Source organism: Ovis aries, chromosome 17 (genome assembly GCF_016772045.2).
Source record: "Ovis aries strain OAR_USU_Benz2616 breed Rambouillet chromosome 17, ARS-UI_Ramb_v3.0, whole genome shotgun sequence".
Lineage (NCBI taxonomy): Eukaryota > Metazoa > Chordata > Mammalia > Artiodactyla > Bovidae > Ovis > Ovis aries.
The window spans coordinates 1,915,846-1,936,167 of NC_056070.1; the positions used below are offsets into that span (position 1 = coordinate 1,915,846).

Genomic DNA, 20,322 nt, shown 5'->3' on the forward strand with positions numbered 1-20,322 from the left:
TGTATTGTATATGTATCTTTGCTTCTTCTTTACCCCTCCCACATTTCTTACTTTTTAAATCATTTAGCATGCTTGGGGCTGCTGCACGGGGATGACCCAGAGGGATGTTGTGGGGAGGGAGGTGGGAAGGGGGTTCATGTTTGGGATCGCATGTACACCCGTGGTGGATTCATGTCAATGTATGGCAAAATCAATATAGTATTGTAAGGTAAGATAAATTAAAAATAAAAATTAAAAAATAAATTAATAGAGAAAAAAAAAGATTTTTATTTGTAGTAGTCAAGGCATTTGTGTGCATTTTTAGTCTCTTATTAATGGCTTTCAAGTTGGACTTCCCAAGAGGCTCAGTGGTAAATACTCCACCCAACAATGCAGGAGACACTGGTCTGATCCCTGAGTTAGAAGATTCCCTGAAGAATGAAATGGCAACCCACTCCAGTACTCTTGCCTGAGAAATCTCATGGACAGAGGAGCTTGGAGTGGCTGTAGTCCATGGTGTCGTAAAAAGAGTTGGGCATGACTTAGTTTGAAATGCAATGAACTGATATTTCAGAGAACTGTACAATTTTAGACTTCTGTGGACATTTTGAGGTCTTCTTCACAACATGTATAAGTTTTATGATGGAAAAACTACTGCAATTTATTTTTCTCACATACTTTATCCACATGAAACATCATTTTTCTTTAATAATTATCTGAAATTTAGGGAAATATTAAAATTAAGAAAGCCTTTTTTCAGTAATCTTAGAAAAGCTTTCACATGAGCAGCACTTTTGAAAATGGGACTCTTCCTACCAGTTCTGTGATGTAAGGTGAGCTTAGTATTGAATGGCTTCTACTTTCTGAGTTTCCCTAAAGCTGTTAGTTATGGCAGAAATGGCATTTTGATTCACTAGTTGGTAGAAGTTCAAAGGATAGAAGTTTATGTTTATGAGGAAGATAGGTAGATGGTTTTAAATAAATGGTACATTGTGGTTAAAGACATTTTTCTCATGATAGCAGTCTTTATTCATGGAAGCATGCTTTACAGACTCTAACATATCCTGGAAATCTCAAACTTATGATGAGGTTACTGTGTGGAATATTGTTAAAAAAATTATGTGCATTTTCATAGTTTAAATTATTGGCTATTTCAAATAAAGGCATGAGCAAATTCTTGACTTATAAAATACTGGGTTATGTTATCACTTCATTGTTTCATTCATTATATTGATATCCAAAAGGAAAGTCATTAGGAAACAACTTTAGCCTCAGTAACATTATTCTATTTTTGTGTCATAGCCCTCTCTAAATAAAAGTTGCAGTGGTAGCAAAGTAGATAGAAAACTCATTTCACTTTTCCTAGCAACATTTTGCTTATTCATTACCTAATTAATATCACAAAAAAACAGTAATTAAGGTTGACATATTACAAGGCATACATAATGTGGAGAGTTCAAATCGTATGTATTGTTAAACAAATACTCATCACTCATTTCAGTTTTCTTAAAGTCTGTATTTTTTGATCTGTTAATCCAGTTTGACCCACAGGAGTGAAAAGGGAAAATCATAATAAATTTTTTAAAAATAGCTGTCAATTATCTGATGCTTTCAAATTTGATGATTACAGTAACCTGTTTATTTCTAGGTATGCAAGTATGATTATGTGGAGATTTGGAGTGGTCTCTCTTCTGAGTCTAAATTGCATGGCAAATATTGTGGTGCTGAAGTGCCTGAAGTGATCACATCCCATTTCAACAATATGAGAATAGAATTCAAATCTGACAATACTGTATCCAAGAAGGGCTTCAAAGCACATTTCTTCTCAGGTATCAGTATTCTCATGTTGCATGTGTATTACAGACTTTCAAGGTGGATTAGCTTAAATTGTACACTATCCATTCTTCATAGTTTTTTATAAATGAGCTTGGAGGTACACTGAATCCATGGACATTTATCCCAGTTTAATAATTTTTTACTTAAAGTTAGGATATTAATAATGATAGCCCTATGAAATGCAATTGTCAAATACAATTGTCTTCCGTTCAGTTCAGTTGCTCAGTCGTGTCCGACTCTTTGCGACCAAATGAACCACAGCACGCCAGGCCTCCCTGTCCATCACCAACTCCCAGAGTCCACCCAAGACTCTGAGTCAGTGATGCCATCCAACCATCTTATCCTCTGTCATCCCCTTCTCCTCCTGCCCTCAATCTTTCCCAGCATCAGGGTCTGTTCAAATGAGTCGGCTCGTTGCATCAGGTGGCCAAAGTATTGGAGTTTCAGCTTCAACATCAGTCCTTACAGTGAATACCCAGGACTGATCACCTTTAGGATGGACTGGTTGGATCTCCTTGCAGACCAAGGGACCCTCAAGAGTCTTCTCCAACACGACAGTTCAAAAGCATCAATTCTTCTGCACTCAGCTTTCTTTATAGTCCAACTCTCACATCCATACATAACCACTGGAAAACCATAGCCTTGACTAGATGGACCTTTGTTGACAAAATAATGTCTCTGCTTTTTTAATATGCTGTCTAGGTTGCCCATAACTTTCCTTCCAAGGAGTAAGTGTCTTTTAATTTCATGTCTTCAATCATCTGCAGTGATTTTGGAGCCCCCCCCAAAAAAGTCAGCCACTGTTTCCACTGTTTCCCCATCTATTTGCCATGAAGTGATGGGCCCAGATACCATGATCTTACTTTTCTGAATATTGAGCTTTAAGCCAGCTTTTAACTCTCCTCTTTCACTTTCATCAACAGGCTCTTTAGTTCTTCTTTACTTTCTGCCGAAAGGGTGGTGTCATCTGCATATCTGAGGTTATTGATATTTCTCCCGGCAATCTTGATTCCAGCTTATGATTCCTCCAGCCCAGCGTTTCTTGTGATGTACTCTGCATATAAGTTAAATAAGCAGGGTGACAATATACAGCCTTGATGTACTCCTTTTCCTATTTGGAACCAGTCTGTTGTTTCATGTCCAGTTCTAACTGTTGCTTCCTGACCTGCATACAGGTTTCTTGAGAGGCAGGTCAGGTGATCTGGTATTCCCATCTCTTTCAGAATTTTCCACAGTTTATTATGGTCCACACAGTCAAAGGCTATGACATAGTCAATAAAGCAGAAATAGAAACTTTTCTGGAACTCCCTTTCTTTTTCGATGATCCAGCAGATGTTGGCAATTTGATCTCTGGTTCCTCTGCCTTTTCTAAAACCAGCTTGAACATCAGGAAGTTCACGGTTCACATATTGCTGAAGCCCTGCTTGGAGAATTTTGAGCATTACTTTACTAGCGTGTTCTGCTGCTGCTGCTGCTAAGTCACTTCAGTCATGTCCGACTCTGTGTGACCCCATGGACAGCAGCCCACCAGGCTCCCCCATCCCTGGGATTCTCTAGGCAACAACACTGGAGTGGGTTGCCATTTCCTTCCAATGCATGAAAGTGAAAAGTGAAAGTGAAGTCGCTCAGTCGTATCCGACTCTTAGGGACATCATGGACTGCAGCCTACCAGGCTCCTCCGTCCATGAGATTTTCCAGGCAAGAGTACTGGAGTGGGGTGCCATTGCCTTCTCTGACTAGCGAGTGAGATGAGTGCAATTGTGTGGTAGTTTGAGCATTCTTTGGCATTGCCTTTCTTTGGGATTGGAATGAAAACTGACCTTTTCCAGTCCTGTGACAACTGCTGAGTTTCCCAAATTTACTGACTCAGATCTTATATACATTCTAATCAGATAGATCAAAGGCTAGTAAAAACAACACAAAATTATTATGGCAATATTTTTATACAATTACTTTGGAAGTGGATAAGGTTAATGATCTGGAGGAGGAAGTGGCAACTCACTCCAGGATTCTTGCCTGGGGAATCCCACGGACAGAGGAGCCTGGTGGGCTACAGTACATGGGGTCTCAAAGAGTTGGACATGACTGAGTGACTTATACTGAACCAATTCACATTAAGAATTCCCTCTTAAAGACCTGAAATTTGATTAAAAGCCCCTACATTTTAAGAAAATAAGTAAACATCAGTGAAATTCCCTAAATTTCCTGATTTCAAAGTTATTCCTCTTAAAAACATTATTCTGAAACTTGTGAAACTTTAAATCCATCTACTGATTAGTTCATAAGTATTAATACAAATTAATACTATTAATATGTGTTTTTTATTGAGTTAAATTTTCTAATTTTTATTTTCATAGTTTGTAACATGTTATAGACAATTGAATAAATATTTGCTCCATTGTGTATGTTAATCCAGAAATTTTTTCTGTAGACATACTCTTAAGTGTTTCTGTTTATAACCAGTTCTCTAAAAAGTTCAGAAGTGGTTATGATTTATGAAAACATAATGAGAAGTATGTTGTGTTTAGCTATTTTCCACATAAATTTCCCCAAAAGTTTTATCAAGAAGTTCAATTTATTATAAGTGAATTTATACTATATAGAAAGGAAAGTTATTTAAAAATATGTTCTGGCTTTCTTGCAACCAAGTGATACATCAAGAAAGAGGGAGGTGGGAGGGGGGTTCATGTTTGGGAACACACCTACACCCGTGGTAGATTCATGTCAATGTATGGCAAAACCAATACAGTATTGTAACGTAAAATAAAGTAAAAATAAAAATTTAATAAAAAAAAGAAAAAAAAAACACGAGGAAATATACTTAGATTTTTAATGAATAAAATGAAATTAAAGTATATCATTATTTTTAAAACACAACTGTTAATATTTATGAAATAATCATATTGAGATTTTACTAATGTTTTCATATACCTTTGATTTTCAATAAGCATTTTATAGACCTAAGAAATAGAATTAGAAGAATGACTCCAAGACTTTATTAGCAAAATAATACAGATTTCTGTCATTTTCATGTTCAGCAAAGTAAGAAATCATTGCATAAATTCTTAATGTCTTAAAATACTCATGCTATAGTTTGAAAATCTAGAAGTTATTGTTTTATACAACAGAATATCCATATGCTCCTCTACAAAAATTAGTGTTATTTACTTCTGATATTAAGGGTGTATTATAAAGTAATATAATGAAATAGTACAAGTAAATAAGGAAATTATGACTATAAAACTAAGTTTATTTGAACTGATATTAAATTACATATCTATTAAATTTTTATGTATTTTGGAATATATTAGACAAAATGTCTAATAATATAGACGTTTTCTAGAAGATAGCTGGTTCAACAATATATTACTGTTATTTTCTATGAATGAATGAGGTTTGTTTTTAAATGAACAATAATTACTTTATATGAAGTAAAGCCTAACAATTTTATATGATATTGTATTTGAATACAATTATTCAAATCTGCATAGGTGTTCTTGATATAGTTTACTTACTTTAAGTGATTAAGCAAAATTAACTGTATTCTAAGAACAAGACTATTTTTCCTTAAATAGGTTAAACTTAAAGGAAATATTAGTAGGATTTTATGCATGTAAAAATAACATTTGGGAAACCTGAGTTTTACTTTAATCACAGTGTTTGTTATTTGGAAATAATATAACAAATAACTTCAGGCAATGAGAGCTGTACATAGACCTTTCACCTTCTTAGGCAACCTTGTAGTGGTAAAAAGATGCAATGATGACTTAAAGGATAAGCTCATTAAAGCCCAGATTTCTTGACTCTGAGTTCATTTATGTCTGTTACAAATACAGGAGTCAGATAAAATTATTTGTGTGATTTTTCTTCCTCTGTATTCAAGTGATTTCAACTGCCCTGATTCTCATCTTATCCATCTTTCAATGTTTATAGATATTTCTTTACACTGTTTCTCCTACACACTATTTTTTTTTCTCATGGGAAGGTCATAGATATTTTTAGAATACATTCAACCTGATATTATCCTAACAAAACTTTAAATATTAGTGAGATTAATTTCAGGTAGTAACACAATTAAAGCTCTTCTATGATTCTGAATCTAGTTCCAAGTTTCATGTTAATGATATTTAAATACTTGCATATTATAGAAAGAGCAAATTGTCTGAATTGTTGCTCTCAATAGAGCTTATCAGTGCTCATTTGAAGGTGATTATTTTTTCAACAGTTTTGTGCTGAAAATTGTGTGTTTTGTGTGCATGCACACATGCATGAGATGTATTGTGTATGTGTGTGTGCATGAGTGTGTAAGGTGTTTGTTTTATATCTGAGCATTTACTGTAAGTGTATCTGCTCATATATTGTTCTATTCTGGTACGTGGACCCTTTACTTCTTTTTCCTACAGACATGGAAGCTTTCTGCAAAGAGAAAATTTTTATTTTTGAATCTTGCAAGAACTTGATACAGGTTGCCACTTCAGTTCCATCCAGTATGTATTATTCATAGACTGATGGTCTCTTTCAGTCTCAGAGATACTCTACAGGTCTCTGATGGGAAAATGCTACCTCATTTTTCCCTAATAATGGACCTTTCCTTCATCTACATGAAGGAATGGAAATCAGATATGTCCATTCCAAAGAAGGAGGTTAATTTCCATCTGAAAAATTAAGTGTTTTGATTTCTACTCAATAAGACATTTATTTCTCTTTAATAAAAACAGTTCTTAAAATCCCATGCTGATAGTATGAAAATGCTAGAAAATTTCGAATGAATCATTGACAGAATTATCAATTATTGAATTCATTACACAGACAGTCTGAGACTTTTTTTTTCTTTTTTCTTTTCTTGCTTTACAATACTGTATTGGTTTTGCCATACATCAACATGAATCTGCGATGGGTGTACATAAGTTCCCACTCCTGAACCCCCTTCCCACCTCCCTCCCCATACCATCCCACCAGGTTATCCCAGTGCACCAACCCCAAGCATCCTGTATCCTGCATCGAACCTAAACTGGCGATTCCTTTCTTATATGATATTATACATGTTTCAATGCCATTCTCCCAAATCATCCCACCCTCTCCCTCTCCCACAGAGTCAAAAAGTCTGTTTTGTACATCTGCATCTCTTTTGCTATCTCGCATACAGGGTTATCATTACCATCTTTCTAAATTCCATATATATGTGTTAGTATACTGTATTGGTGTTTTTCTTTCTGGCTTACTTCACTCTGTATAATCGGCTCCAGTTTCATCCACCTCATTAGAACTGATTCAAATGTATTCTTTTTGATGGCTGAGTGATACTCCATTGTGTATATATACCACAGCTTTCTTATCCATTCATCTGCTGATGGACATCTAGGTTGTTTCCATGTCCTGGCTATTATAAACAGTGGTGTGATGAACATTGGGGTACACATGTCTCTTTCAATTCTGGTTTCCTTGATGTGTATGCCAAGCAGTGGGATTGCTGGGTCATAAGGCAGTACTAGTTCCAGTTTTTTAAGGAATCTCCACACTGTTCTCCATAGTGGCTGTACTAGTTTGCATTCCTACCAACAGTGTAAGAGGGTTCCCTTTTCTCCACACCCTCTCCAGCATTTATTGCTTGTACACTTTTGGATTGCAGCCATTCTGACTGGTGTGAAATGGTACCTCACTGTGGTCTTGATTTGCATTTCTCTGATAATGAGTGATGTTGAGCATCTTTTCATGTGTTTGTTAGCCATCTGTATGTCTTCTTTGGAGAAATGTCTGTTTAGTTCTTTGGCCCATTTTTTGATTGGATTGTTTATTTTTCTGGAATTGAGCTGCATGAGTTGCTTGTATATTTTTGAGCAACTGACAAACAACTAATCTCAAAAATATACAGTCTGAGAAATTTTTAAAACTCCGCATCCTCCTTCCTTCTCTCTTCCTTGGGATTTTTCATTGTTCAAAATATTTGTAGTTTGTGTCCTAAGAAGATAAAAAGGAAAGAAAATGAAAACGGAATTATATTTGCTAATGTTTTTCCCTCAAATTTGATAATTTTTATAAAAAATTCAGAATATATTTGTGTAACTAATCTTTAATGACATTAAGTTAAATAAATAGCTTTCTTTGCATGATGTAGAAAGTCTGGATAATTTCAAGTATTCCAATGTTTACTGAAATTTTCTCTTTTCATATTGACTATTTGGTATGTATGGGCATTTTTATACCCTGCTTTGTTGGGTATGATGACTTTTATATGCTGCTTTTTTGCCCAGTTTTCAATTTTAGCTTAGTTTAGATTAGCTTACACATATATTCCAGCAATATACTTGGTAACTCTTAATTTCATGTGGCATTGATTATACAAAAGAATGTTTGATGTAGGGAAGAAGGAAACATTAATTAATTGGGACACTGAAAAATAATAAGATACTTAGTATGATATATAAAATCTTCTCCCTCTTGTTCCTCATTTTCTTTTTTTTTTAGTTTTTTATTTTTTAAATTTTAAAATCTTTAATTCTTACATGCGTTCCCAAACATGAACCCCCCTCCCACCTACCTCCCCATAACATCTCTCTGGGTCATTCCCATGCACCAGCCCCAAGCATGCTGTATCCTGCGTCAGACATAGACTGGCGATTCAATTCTTATTCCTCCTCTAAAAATTATTTTAAAATTATTGTTATCTTTCCAGCACAACAGAAATATGAAAAACTGGCTACAAAAACTATTATTCAAATATGATTTGTTTCACTTTCAACTTTATTTCTCTGTACTTACTATTACTACAAATCAGATTATGTTCTATCAAATCTAAAGAAAATAACTCTCCTTAGAAATATGTAGCAACATGATATTTCTACTACAATGAACTTTAAATGTTAGAAATATTTTATGTTTTGGAATTATGTTCATTATAAACTGACTATGGGTTGAAAAATTTAGCATATTAACCTGTGCTCTTTTTTAACATTTTTTGTCTCTCATGCATGGCATCTAACAGATCCAAATGAAGGGATGACTCCGGTGGTCTCTGATAGGTTTGTCACTGAGTAACTTGTTTACCAGCCAATTGCAAATGTAAACTAATTTCTTAAATGTAAAGTGCTTATAATTGTTAGATTTCCAACTAACTCTCAAAAATCTTCTTGACCTAGAGTACAACCATAGTTCACTGTATCAGATTTTAAGATTACCAAACAATCATTAGATAAATATTTTATAAGAAATATGTATATATTTCAGAGTAATTCTAGCACCAGAAATTTTTTAACTGGCTCTTTCCATTTACAGTGATACAGTGTATTTGGCATCAACTCATAAAGAAGTATTTTTCCAAAGCATCTTAAGTAAACAGCCCCTGGAAAGGCATATTAAAATCAGAAATGTAAATCATCTCCTGCTTGTCTGAACTAGGAAATATGGGTAGTAACAGCATGGGAGTAGGGAGTCTAGTTCACCACTCATCCTTTCCGCATGGGCCATTTACAAACATCACCTGTAGTTTTCACAGTTAAGGTAATAGTACTTCCAAATTATGGACTTCTTGAAAATTAATCTTGCAAAGCTACTTTCTATTAATTTCTGATTTCTTATACACTTTAATATTTGATACTCTTTTAGAGATAAATTTTATTCTATTTTTTTTTTCTTATTTGCTTAGCTTCAGTATTAAGTATTAAAAGTGTTATGGAAGTCTTAAGGACAAGTAGAGAACACTTAAATTGCAGATATATTTATCCTGATATGTCATTAGGGGGGTTCATGTTTGGGAATGCATGTAAGAATTAAAGATTTTAAAATTTAAAAAATAAAAAACTAAAAAAAAATAAAATAAAATAAATAGGTAAAAAAAAACTGCAAATAAATATGACTAAAATTAAAAAAAAATAAAGAACAAGTGACTATCTCATCAAAAAACAAAAAAAAAAAATTTCAAGTCTGCCAGTATGTATATTCTGATATTGCCAACACATGAATATATCCCACGAGCATGTGTGTGGTATACCATGTTATTTGTCACCAAAATGGAAAAAAATAAATGTATTCACAAATATTAGTATCAGATTCTTGGATAAAATGTCTTTCCTACACCCATCTCTGGAGGGGGAATACTGATGTGATTAAAACAAGCAAAAATAGCATTTGCTATTTGTGTGCCACCATGAGCTCACAAACTCTCACTAGAAAGATCAGTTGACAGTGTAACTTTGAATTCAGCCTAATCTCTGATGTGACTCTCATGTGGCTTTTTGTTCTCTGTGCAATGGGAGTGGGGAAGGTTTGAGTGAAGAACCATCATATCTATGTGTCAGGAGCAGAGGCCAGTTTTGACTTTAATGGACAAGCCATTCATGGAATGACTGCTAAGCAATGTAATATGGTGGCTGATGCCTCTCACTGAATTGACTGCCTGCTAATAGAGTTGGGATTGTTTCCCTGTAGTGAATTTGTTGGTTATTTCTTAGAGCTCATATTTCCTATCCTAACCTTTACTTCTAGCACACTAAAAGCTCTTTTATGGAATTACTTATTAACTGGTTTGCTTGAGTAGACTAATTTAAAATATATTAGTTGTTTCTTCTTCAGGATAATCTAATGATGCCTTTTTCTCTCTTGGAATCTTATAAAATATCCAGATTTATTAATGCTAGGCATAACTGCAAAGTTAATGAAAAAAAACAGCTACAGTAGTTATAACGAGTGATTTTAAAAAATGATTGCATACAAGCCTTGGAACCTTGTTTAGCCTCTGTCTGCATGCCATAGTGAAGGGGCTTCCCTCCATTTATATGCCCCTATGTGCATTTATTCAAATTATTCACAATTTTTAATTGATTTAAAAAATTGACAATACATTTTTAGGATTATTTAGAAAAAGATTTTTTTTATTTCCTCTGCCCTACTCAAAACTTCTCCAATAGAGGAATGAAAGAGGACTACATGTTGTTATCCTAGTGTAAGTGATCTCGGAAATTCAATTCATGGCAAAGGCTCCAAGCTAAACAAGGACTAGGTAGAACTAAGTCACTATAATTTTTTTGTTTTGCTTTATTTTGGGAACAGGGAAAGCTGTGACTTAGCTTACCCTTTGCCAATATTAACTACAACTAAATGACTCTCCTTTGATAGCCTTCATTTTTAAAGTTACTTACTTTGAAACACGTATAATATCATATAAGAAACGAATCGCCAGTCTAGGTTCAATGCAGGATACAGGATGCTTGGGGCTGGTGCACTGGGGTGACCCAGAGGGATGGTATGGGGAGGGGAGATGGGAGGGGGGGTTCAGGATTGGGAACACGTGTACACCTGTGGCAGATTCATATTGATGTATGGCAAAACCAATACAATATTGTAAAGTAAAAATAAATAAATAATTTTAAAACAAATAAATAAAGTTACTTACTAATCTATGCGGTTATCTCTTTGCTAGACAAAGATGAATGTTCTAAGGATAATGGCGGGTGTCAGCATGAGTGTGTCAACACAGTGGGAAGCTACCTGTGTCAGTGCCGAAATGGATTTGTGCTGCATGAAAATAAGCATGATTGCAAGGAAGGTATGAAAGAAAGGTCATTTTTTCTGATGATATCTAGAACTTCATGCAGTTTGGGTAAAGCACTGCTTTACCCAATTCCGGGTAGAGTTAATCATATCAGTGAGTAGTAATTGTTAACTGTTCAAATGCCAAAAATAAAAATACACCAGTGTTCAAAGATCCAAATCAGACTATCGGAAGCTTTGTATTACCTCAAGGTTCAGCCCATCGCGCATAGGCGGCACTAGAATAACTGTATAACAGACGCAAGAGCTGTCACGATGCCGGCGGCAGCCAGTCTTCATATAACAGGCCTCCTGCCCGTCTCCATGTTTACATGCTGCTAAATGCTTTGCATCTGGTTTAATTCCCCACCCCCCAACATATCTTCTATATGTGATGCATGAATGCTGTCACTTTAAATACCAGGCATCTCAAACTCAAATGCCTACCGTAAAAAAGACATTTGAAAATACTGTGCCATTTAGAGTTTTAAGTCATGGTTTCCCACCCCCCTCCCCAACACACACACGTACACACACAGCATCTTAGTAGCATAGTATTAGCCTATCAGTTTTTGGTCCTACATTCTTACCATATTCCAAGGTTTTATAAAGACATTTATCTTCATCTCCTCAGCCAATATAAGCTACATGGGGAAAAGATATAGTTACTCAGATCTTCTTTCTTTCTTTCTTTCTTTCTTCCTTATTTCTATTTTGTTTAAAAAGAAAATAAAGCTTTCTGTTTAACTTGGATTTATTACTAAGACAAGTGTATAACTAGTCATTAGCACAGGTAGAGTGGTAGGTGCCTGACTAGAGCCACAATTACATAGCAATTCTTTGTATGCGCATTTGAATCCTACAGAATACCCTGAATTGACCCTCATTCCATTAGTTTCATTCAAATATGGTCACATCACATTTTTCCCCTCTATTTCACTAAATTAATGACATTGCATAGAATTATATGCAAGATTTTTTTTCTCTTTTTGCTTTCATGCATAAACCAATGAGATTCTGATGTGTGAAACGTGGCAAAGAATTCTAGTAAATCAATAGGCTGGGGAATAGGCCCAGTTGTTTTGAGATATGGAAGATAATTTAGAAAAAAAAAATTTTTACAGAGTGTGCATGTAGTGATTCACAGGTAGCAAGTAAACTTAGATATCCAAAGTCTGTCTTTATAATAAATATTTTCAAGAAAGGACTTTCTAAGAAACTTCTATTATGTAGAATTGTATCCAGGCACTCCCAATGATACTCCTCATTTCTGTCAGTAAAGGGGCTGGATTTTGTTTCACTACTGCTATGATACTCTGCACCTTATACACTTCAGCAGAAAGCCTCTTGGCTTTGTCTTATAAGCTATTTGCCAGAACTGGAGGATTCCACATTTCATAATGAGCAAGGCAAGGACAGGGATAATGGAACTCAGAAAACCCTTATCAAGATAGCACCCAGACTTTAAGTTTTTCTGTATGAACCTGTGTTGTTTAAAACAAGCTAAACTTCACTCTTTTTTTTTTTTTTTTTGCATTTCTCGGTTACAAATCCAATTCCCTGTGGAAAGCTGGCACAGTTAAAGCAAGGGTTTAGAAGGAAGGCAGGCACCAACAACACAGCAGTGTCAGTCTTTTTACCCTTACTGTGCAGCACTACTATTTAACAAGTGTTTTGTTCTTATAGTAAAGTATTTCCCCTGAGATTTCTTAGAAATTTTCAGAGAATTAATTATATTTTAGAATGGGTGACATAATATACAACAAATAATTTCCAGTCTACACAGGATACACAGCATGACACTTCATAAACTATATAGTTAGAACACAGTTTGAGAACACAGTATTACATGTTTTTGAAGTTTGATATTAGAAATATTGTGTCTTCCCCAGTGGCTCAGCAGTAAAGAATCCGTCTGCCAATGCCAGGACTTCAGGGGATGCAGTTTCAATCTCTGAGTCAGGCAGATGCCCTGGGAAAGGAAATGGCAACCTACTCTAGCATTCTTGACTGAAGAATCCCATGGACAGAGGAGCCTTGGCAGGCTATAATCCATAGGGCCACAAAGAGTCATGCAAAGCTGAAGCAACAGTGCACACATGCATTAGCAATATCGGATGCCCTCCCTCAAGATGAAGTTATTTAAACTGTGTAAAATCTAAAAGAAATTTCATATTAATTGAATGACATGTTTTCTAAATTAGTTCTGAAGCTAGTAGCTGTCTTCCCCTCAGGGCTTCATTTACTTTGATGAAATTACAAAGAATTTACTTTAGCAGCTAAAATTATTATTTAGATATTCAAGCATATACTTTAACAAAAGGAGAGGAAAAAATATAAAAATATGCTTCATAAAGTGGCTTAAGATCCTAGTTAACCATAAATGATGTTTATGTTAATACAGAAAATAATTGGAAGTTACGTAGTCCATTGATTTTTGTTGTGACATTGCATTAAATGTTTTGCACATACCAAGAGTTGATACCTTTGATTATCAATAACATTAGTCTGTTAAATTTTGAGCTTACAAATCCATCAGTTAAAAATAATTCATTTTCTCACAGGCATTTATCTAATTCATTATAAATACTTAATTTCATGTGAACTCAAAAACAGTCATTGTCTGATTACGATTATGCTTGCCAAATGTTTGCCAAAGCAGATGAATGTGAAAAATGGTAGAGTGATGATTAGTTATTCAGGACAATCTTTCAGCAAAATAGTGGGCGAGTAAGCTGCTTCCTTGATGGCCCAATCCTGGGCTAGATTTACACACTAATTGATACTATCATTATTGGCACAGCTGAGTGTGAACAGAAGATCCATAGTCCAAGTGGCTTCATCACTAGTCCCAACTGGCCAGACAAGTACCCAAGCAGAAAAGAATGCACATGGGAAATCAGTGCCACTCCTGGTCATCGAGTCAAATTAGTAAGTGAGCACATTATTCTTTTTTTCTGTTAAGCTGCTTGCTAATGTCTTGCACATGCACAGCTAGTATGTGGAAATAAAATAATAAAATGAATGTTTATTTAATTGAATTGAATTAGTAGACAGATGGAAAATACTTTCTTATGTTTTCCTACTAACATTGATTAAATTCCTGATTTCCTAATCAAAGTGGTAGTAATGGTAGCCGTGTAGTTCTCATATAGTCTTCTTATCCTGGATGGGAAGTTTTAAAAGGCATTGCCAAAGTTACTGCAAAACAGTAAGCTTTACTTCCTAGTATGTTATTGAAAATAGTGTTTTGAAATGGAGATGTAAACAAAGAAAAAGTCAGAAATTCAGGAAGAAAACTATAAGTATTCACTGCAACTTAGCATAGTAAATTCTATTGTGTCAATTTTATATGTCTTGTATACAAAGCATATGTGTTTTTTTAATAGAAAACTAATTTTGTCTTGTGATTTCTGGAGTGTTATTTTTGTATAATGTAACTGTCCTGTTTAGATATCATTAGACTCTTCCAAATTCAAAAATGAATATAATGTTCATCCTCTCTCTTGTATTCTTTGAGCCTTGCTTTCTGTCCTGGTCATCTGATAGTACATCTTATATTTCGTAATAGGCTACAGAATACTTAAAAAGTACAATTTAAAGAAACAGAATCATAAAATATAGAAATTTTGACAATTTTCTGCACTATGCTATTGTCAAAAGCAGGAAAGAACGCCAACTAGCAAGGCTCAGGACAGTCTAACAAGAACCATAATAAAGAAAAAGATATTGTCTCAGGAAAGAGGCTACAAGTCCATAGTAGCTTACTTGGCCAATCCAGCCATAAAGTTAATTTTTGATGTATGGCAAAACCAATACAATATTGTAAAGTAATTAGCCTCCAATTAAAATAAATAAATTTATATTTTTAAAAAATAATAAATAAATAAATAAATAAAAATAAAGTTCTGTTTGTATTCTTTTTAATGGCTAATACTCCATTGTGTATATCGGTTCTAATGAGGTAGATGAAACTGGAGCCTATTATACAGAATGAAGTAGGCCAGAAAAAAAACACCAATATGGTATACTAATGCATATATATGGAATTTCAAAAGATGGTAACAATAACCTTGTATGAGAGACAGCAAAAAAGACATAGATGTATAGAACAGTCTTTTGGACTCTGTGGGAGAGGGAGAGGGTGGGATGATTTGGGAGAATGGCATTGAAACATGTATAATATCATATATGAAATGAATCGCCAGTCTAGGTTCGATGGAGGATACAGGATGCTTGGGGCTGGTGCACTGGGACGACCCAGAGGGATGGTACGGGGAGGGAGGAGGGAGGGGGGTTCAGAGTGGGGAACACGTGTACACTCGTGGCAGATTCATGTTGATGTATGGCAAAACCAGTATAATATTGTAAAGTAATTAGCCTCCAATTAAAATAAATAAATTTAAATTAGAAAGATACATAAAGTTCTGTTTGAATCCTTTTCTTCAGTGAGGGTTTTTTTTTTTTTTTCAGTAAAATATCTATTCACATGCAGCATAAGCATAATAATATTAGAGACTGTCATCAAGACATTCATATTCCTACTATGGCATTCTTTCCAATCACCATACTTGTAAAACATCAATAAATGACCTCCTAGGCAAAGACATCAATTAATTTCAACCACTCTTTGGAATGATCCTAGGTGCTAAAATAACAGCACTGTAGGAACTTGATTGCTTTCCAGTCCTGTTCAAGGCCCTGGTTGAGAGGAACATTCTCTGATGCTTATGAACTGAGATACAGAAGCTGCATTGATCAGTGCAGTAGCTAAGGGAGTTGGGAAAATGAATTTTCCTGAAGATTTTTGTGTGTGTATATGTAGATCCAAGTTTTGATTCGTATCATATTCATTTTCCCTGAAGAATTTCTTTTTGTATTTTGTATAGAGATTTTCATTTTTTGAAGATATTTTCTTTGGGTATAAAATTCTAAGATGGCATGTTAAATATGTATGTTCAGTCACTCAGTCATATCCGACTCTCTGTGACCCCATGGGCCACAGCCCGCCAGGCTCCTCTGTCCATGGGGTTTCTCAGGCAGGATCGCTGCAGTGAGTTGGCATCTCTTCCTCCCGTGGATCTTCCCGACCATTCTTCACCACTAGCGCCACCTGCATATTAGATTCTTGACTGTTTTATTTACCATTCATGATTTTTTTAAATTTAAATTTATATATTTTAATTGGAGGTTAATTACTTTACAATATTGTATTGGTTTCAACATGACTCCACCACGGGTGTACGCGTGTTCCCCATCCTAAACCCCCCTCCCACCTCCCTCCCCGTACCACCCCTCTGGGTCATCCCAGTGCACCAGCCCCAAGCATCCTGTAGCCTGCATCGAACCTGGACTGGCAATTCATTTCTTATGTCTGTGGTAAATCTTAATTTTATTTCTATTTTTTTTCTCTAATGGCTACGTTCACATTTTTTTTTTTAGTCAGCAGTTTGAATATAATGTATCTAGGATGGTTGCCTGTCTGTGTAGTAATTTGTCCTTCTGAGAAGTCTCTAAATTTCTTGCACTGGTACTGTGATATCTGTCATGAATTTTTGAAAACTCTTTCCCACTGTTTCACAATTGTCCTGCATTATTATCTCTTCTTCTGGGACTCACTTACACATATGTGAGATTGTTTCATATTATCCCATAACTCTTAAATTCTGTTATTTTTTGCCACCCTTTTTGAGTTTGGGTAATTTCTAGAGACCAGTCTTAAATTTCAGTGATTGTCTATTCAACTGTATTCAGTCTACTGATGAACTTGTCAAAGGTGGACTTTATCTCTCTTTTTTTATTTCTAGCCTTTCCAATTGATTCATTAGTAGAATTGCAATGTGTGTTGGTCTGCTTAGGTTGCCATAACAAAATATCACAAACTGAATGTCTAAAACAACAAAAAAGTGTTTTCTCACAGATCTGGAGGCTAGGACTTTGATATCAAAGTGCTGTGGGGATTAGTGTCTGCTGGGGCCTCTATTCTTCACTTGCAGATGGTTGCTTCATCACTGTGCCCTCACATAGCATTTCCTCTGTGTGCGTGTGTGTGTGTGTGTGTGTGTGTGTGTGTGTGTGTGCAGAGAAAAAAAGAGAGAGAAAGAAAGTGGGCGCTGGTGTCTGTTCATCTTCTTATAAGAACATTAGCTCTGTGGGATTAGGCCTCACCCTTATGACCTCATTGGGATTAGGGCTTCAATGTACAAACTTCGCAAGGAGGCACAATTCAATTTATAATACTATCTCCTGAAATTTCGCATTTGCTACGTTAAACATAGCAGTCATGTATGAGTCTGTTCTGATTATTATTTTCTCTCTTAACACTGTGTTTTTTCCCTTGCCTTTTTGTGTGTCATGTAATTTTTGATTAATCATCAGTTCAGTTCAGTTCAGTTGCTCAGTCGTGCCCGACTCTTTGCGACCCCAAGAATCGCAGCACGCCAGGCCTCCCTGTCCATCACCATCTCCCGGAGTTCACTCAGACTCACGTCCATCGAGTCAGTGATGCCATCCAGCCATCTCATCCTCTGTCGTCCCCTTCTCTGCCTGCCCCCAATCCCTCCCAGCATCAGAGTCTTTTCCAGTAAGTCAACTCTTCGCATGAGGTGGCCTAAGTACTGGAGTTTCAGGTTTAGCATCATTCCTTCCAAAGAAATCCCAGGGCTGATCTCCTTCAGAATGGATTGGTTGGATCTCCTTGCAGTCCAAGGGACTCTCAAGAGTCTTCTCCAACACCACAGTTCAAAAGCGTCAATTCTTTGGTGCTCAGCCTTCTTCACAGTCCAATTCTCACATCCATATATGACTAGAAAAACCATACTCTTGACTAGACACCTTAGTCAGCAAAGTAATATCTCTGCTTTTGAATATGCTATCTAGGTTGGTCATAACTTTTCTTCCAAAGAGTAAGCATCTTTTAGTTTCATGGCTGCAGTCACCATCTGCACTGATTTTGGAGCCCGAACAGATAAAGTCTGACCCTATTTCCACTGTTTCCCCATCTATTTCCCATGAAGTGATGGGACCGGATGCCATGATCTTCATTTTCTGAATGTTGAGCTTTAAGCCAACTTTTTCACTCTCCTCTTTCACTTTCATCAACAGGCTTTTCAGTTCCTCTTCACTTTCTGCCATAAGGGTGGTGTCATCTGCGTATCTGAGGTGATTGATATTTCTCCCAGCAATCTTGATTCCAGCTTGTGTTTTTTCCAGTCCAGCGTTTCTCATGATATACTCTGCATGGAAGTTAAATAAGCAGGGTGACAATATACAGCCTTGACGTACTCCTTTTCCTATTTGGAACCATTCTGTTGTTCCATGTCCAGTTCTAACTGTAGCTTCCTGACCTGCATACAGATTTCTCAAGAGGCAGGTCAGGTGGTCTGTATGCCCATCTCTTTCAGAATTTTCCACAGTTTATTGTGATCCACACAGTCAAAGGCTTTGGCATAGTCAATAAAGCAGAAATAGATGTTTTCTGGAACTCTTGCTTTTCCATGATCCAGTGGATGTTGGCAATTTGATCTCTGGTTCCTCTGCCTTTTCTAAAACCAGCTTGAACATCTGGAAGTTCACGGTTCACATATTGCTGAAGCCTGGCTTGGGAAATTTTGAGCATTACTGTACTAGCATGTGAGATGACTGCAATTGTGTGGTAGTTTGAGCATTCTTTGGCATTGCCTCTCTTTGGGACTGGAATGAAAACTGACCTTTACCAGTCCTGTGGCCACTGCTGACTTTCCCAAATTTTCTGGCATGTTGAGTGCAGCACTTTCATAGCATCATCTTTGAGAATTTGAAATAGCTCAACTGGAATGCCATCACCTCCACTAGCTTTGTTCGTAGTGATGCTTTCTAAGGCCCACTTGACTTCACATTTCAGGGTGTCTGGTTCTAGATGAGTGATCACACCATCGTGATTATCCGGGTCATGAAGATCTTTTTTGTACAGTTCTTCTGTGTATTCTTGCCACCTCTTCTTAATATCTTCTGCTTCTGTTAGGTATATACCATTTCTGTCCTTTATTGTGCCCATCTTTGCATGAAATGTTCCATTGGTATCTCTAATTTTCTTGAAGAGATCTCTAGTCTTTCCCATTCTGTTCTTCTCCTCTATTTATTTGCATTGATCGCTGAAGGCTTTCTTATCTCTTCTTGCTATTCTTTAGAATTCTGCATTCAGATGCTTATATCTTTCCTTTTCTCCTTTGCTTTTCGCTTCTCTTCTTTTCATAGCTGTTTGTAAGGCCTCCCCAGACAGCCATTTTGCTTTTTGCATTTCTTTTCCATGGGGATGATCTTGATCCCTGTCTCCTGTACAATGTCACGAACCTCATTCCATAGTTCAGTAGGCACTCTATCTATCGGATCTAGGCCCTTAAATCTATTTCTCACTTCCACTGTATAATTATAAGGGATTTGATTTAGGTCATACCTGAATGGTCTAGCGGTTTTCCTTACTTTCTTCAATTTAAGTCTGAATTTGGTAATAAGGAGTTCATGATCTGAGCCACAGTCAGCTCCTGGTCTTGTTTTTGTTGACTGTATAGAGCCTCTCCATCTTTGGCTGAAAAGAATATAATCAATCTGATTTCAGATAATATATATTTAGTGGGCTTCCCTGATGGTTCAGCAGATAAGAATCAATCTACAATGCAGGAGACACAGGAGACTTGGTTTCCATTCCTGGGTTGGAGAGATCCCTGGAGAAGGAAAATGGCAACCCACTCCAGTGTTCTTGTCTGGAAAATCGCATAACCAGAAGAGCCTGGCAGGCTACAGTCCATGTGGTCATAAAGAGTCAGACATGACTGAGCAACTAAGTATGCATTATATATTTAACAGTAGAGACTTTACATTTGGAAATGGACACAGCTCAGGCTGTGTTAGACTGTTAGTGAATATGTGTATATGGGAAGGGATATTGCTAAGTGAATATAGTCAGTAATCAGCTGAGATTGGGTTGTCTTTATCCTATGATTA

The 20,322-nt window shown here is 36.0% G+C and overlaps 1 protein-coding gene across 2 annotated transcripts in view; it reads left to right on the forward strand.

Moving 5' to 3' along the window:
- The window catches only part of TLL1 (tolloid like 1), a 389,207-nt gene that overhangs the window by 274,327 nt on the left and 94,558 nt on the right, over positions 1-20,322 (forward strand). For both annotated transcript variants that reach the window (XM_060400908.1, XM_042234239.2), the window contains exons 16-18: positions 1,628-1,808; positions 11,231-11,356; positions 14,144-14,271. In XM_060400908.1, the coding sequence (XP_060256891.1) occupies positions 1,628-1,808; positions 11,231-11,356; positions 14,144-14,271 (435 nt within the window). The remainder of the gene's footprint in view (positions 1-1,627; positions 1,809-11,230; positions 11,357-14,143; positions 14,272-20,322) is intronic.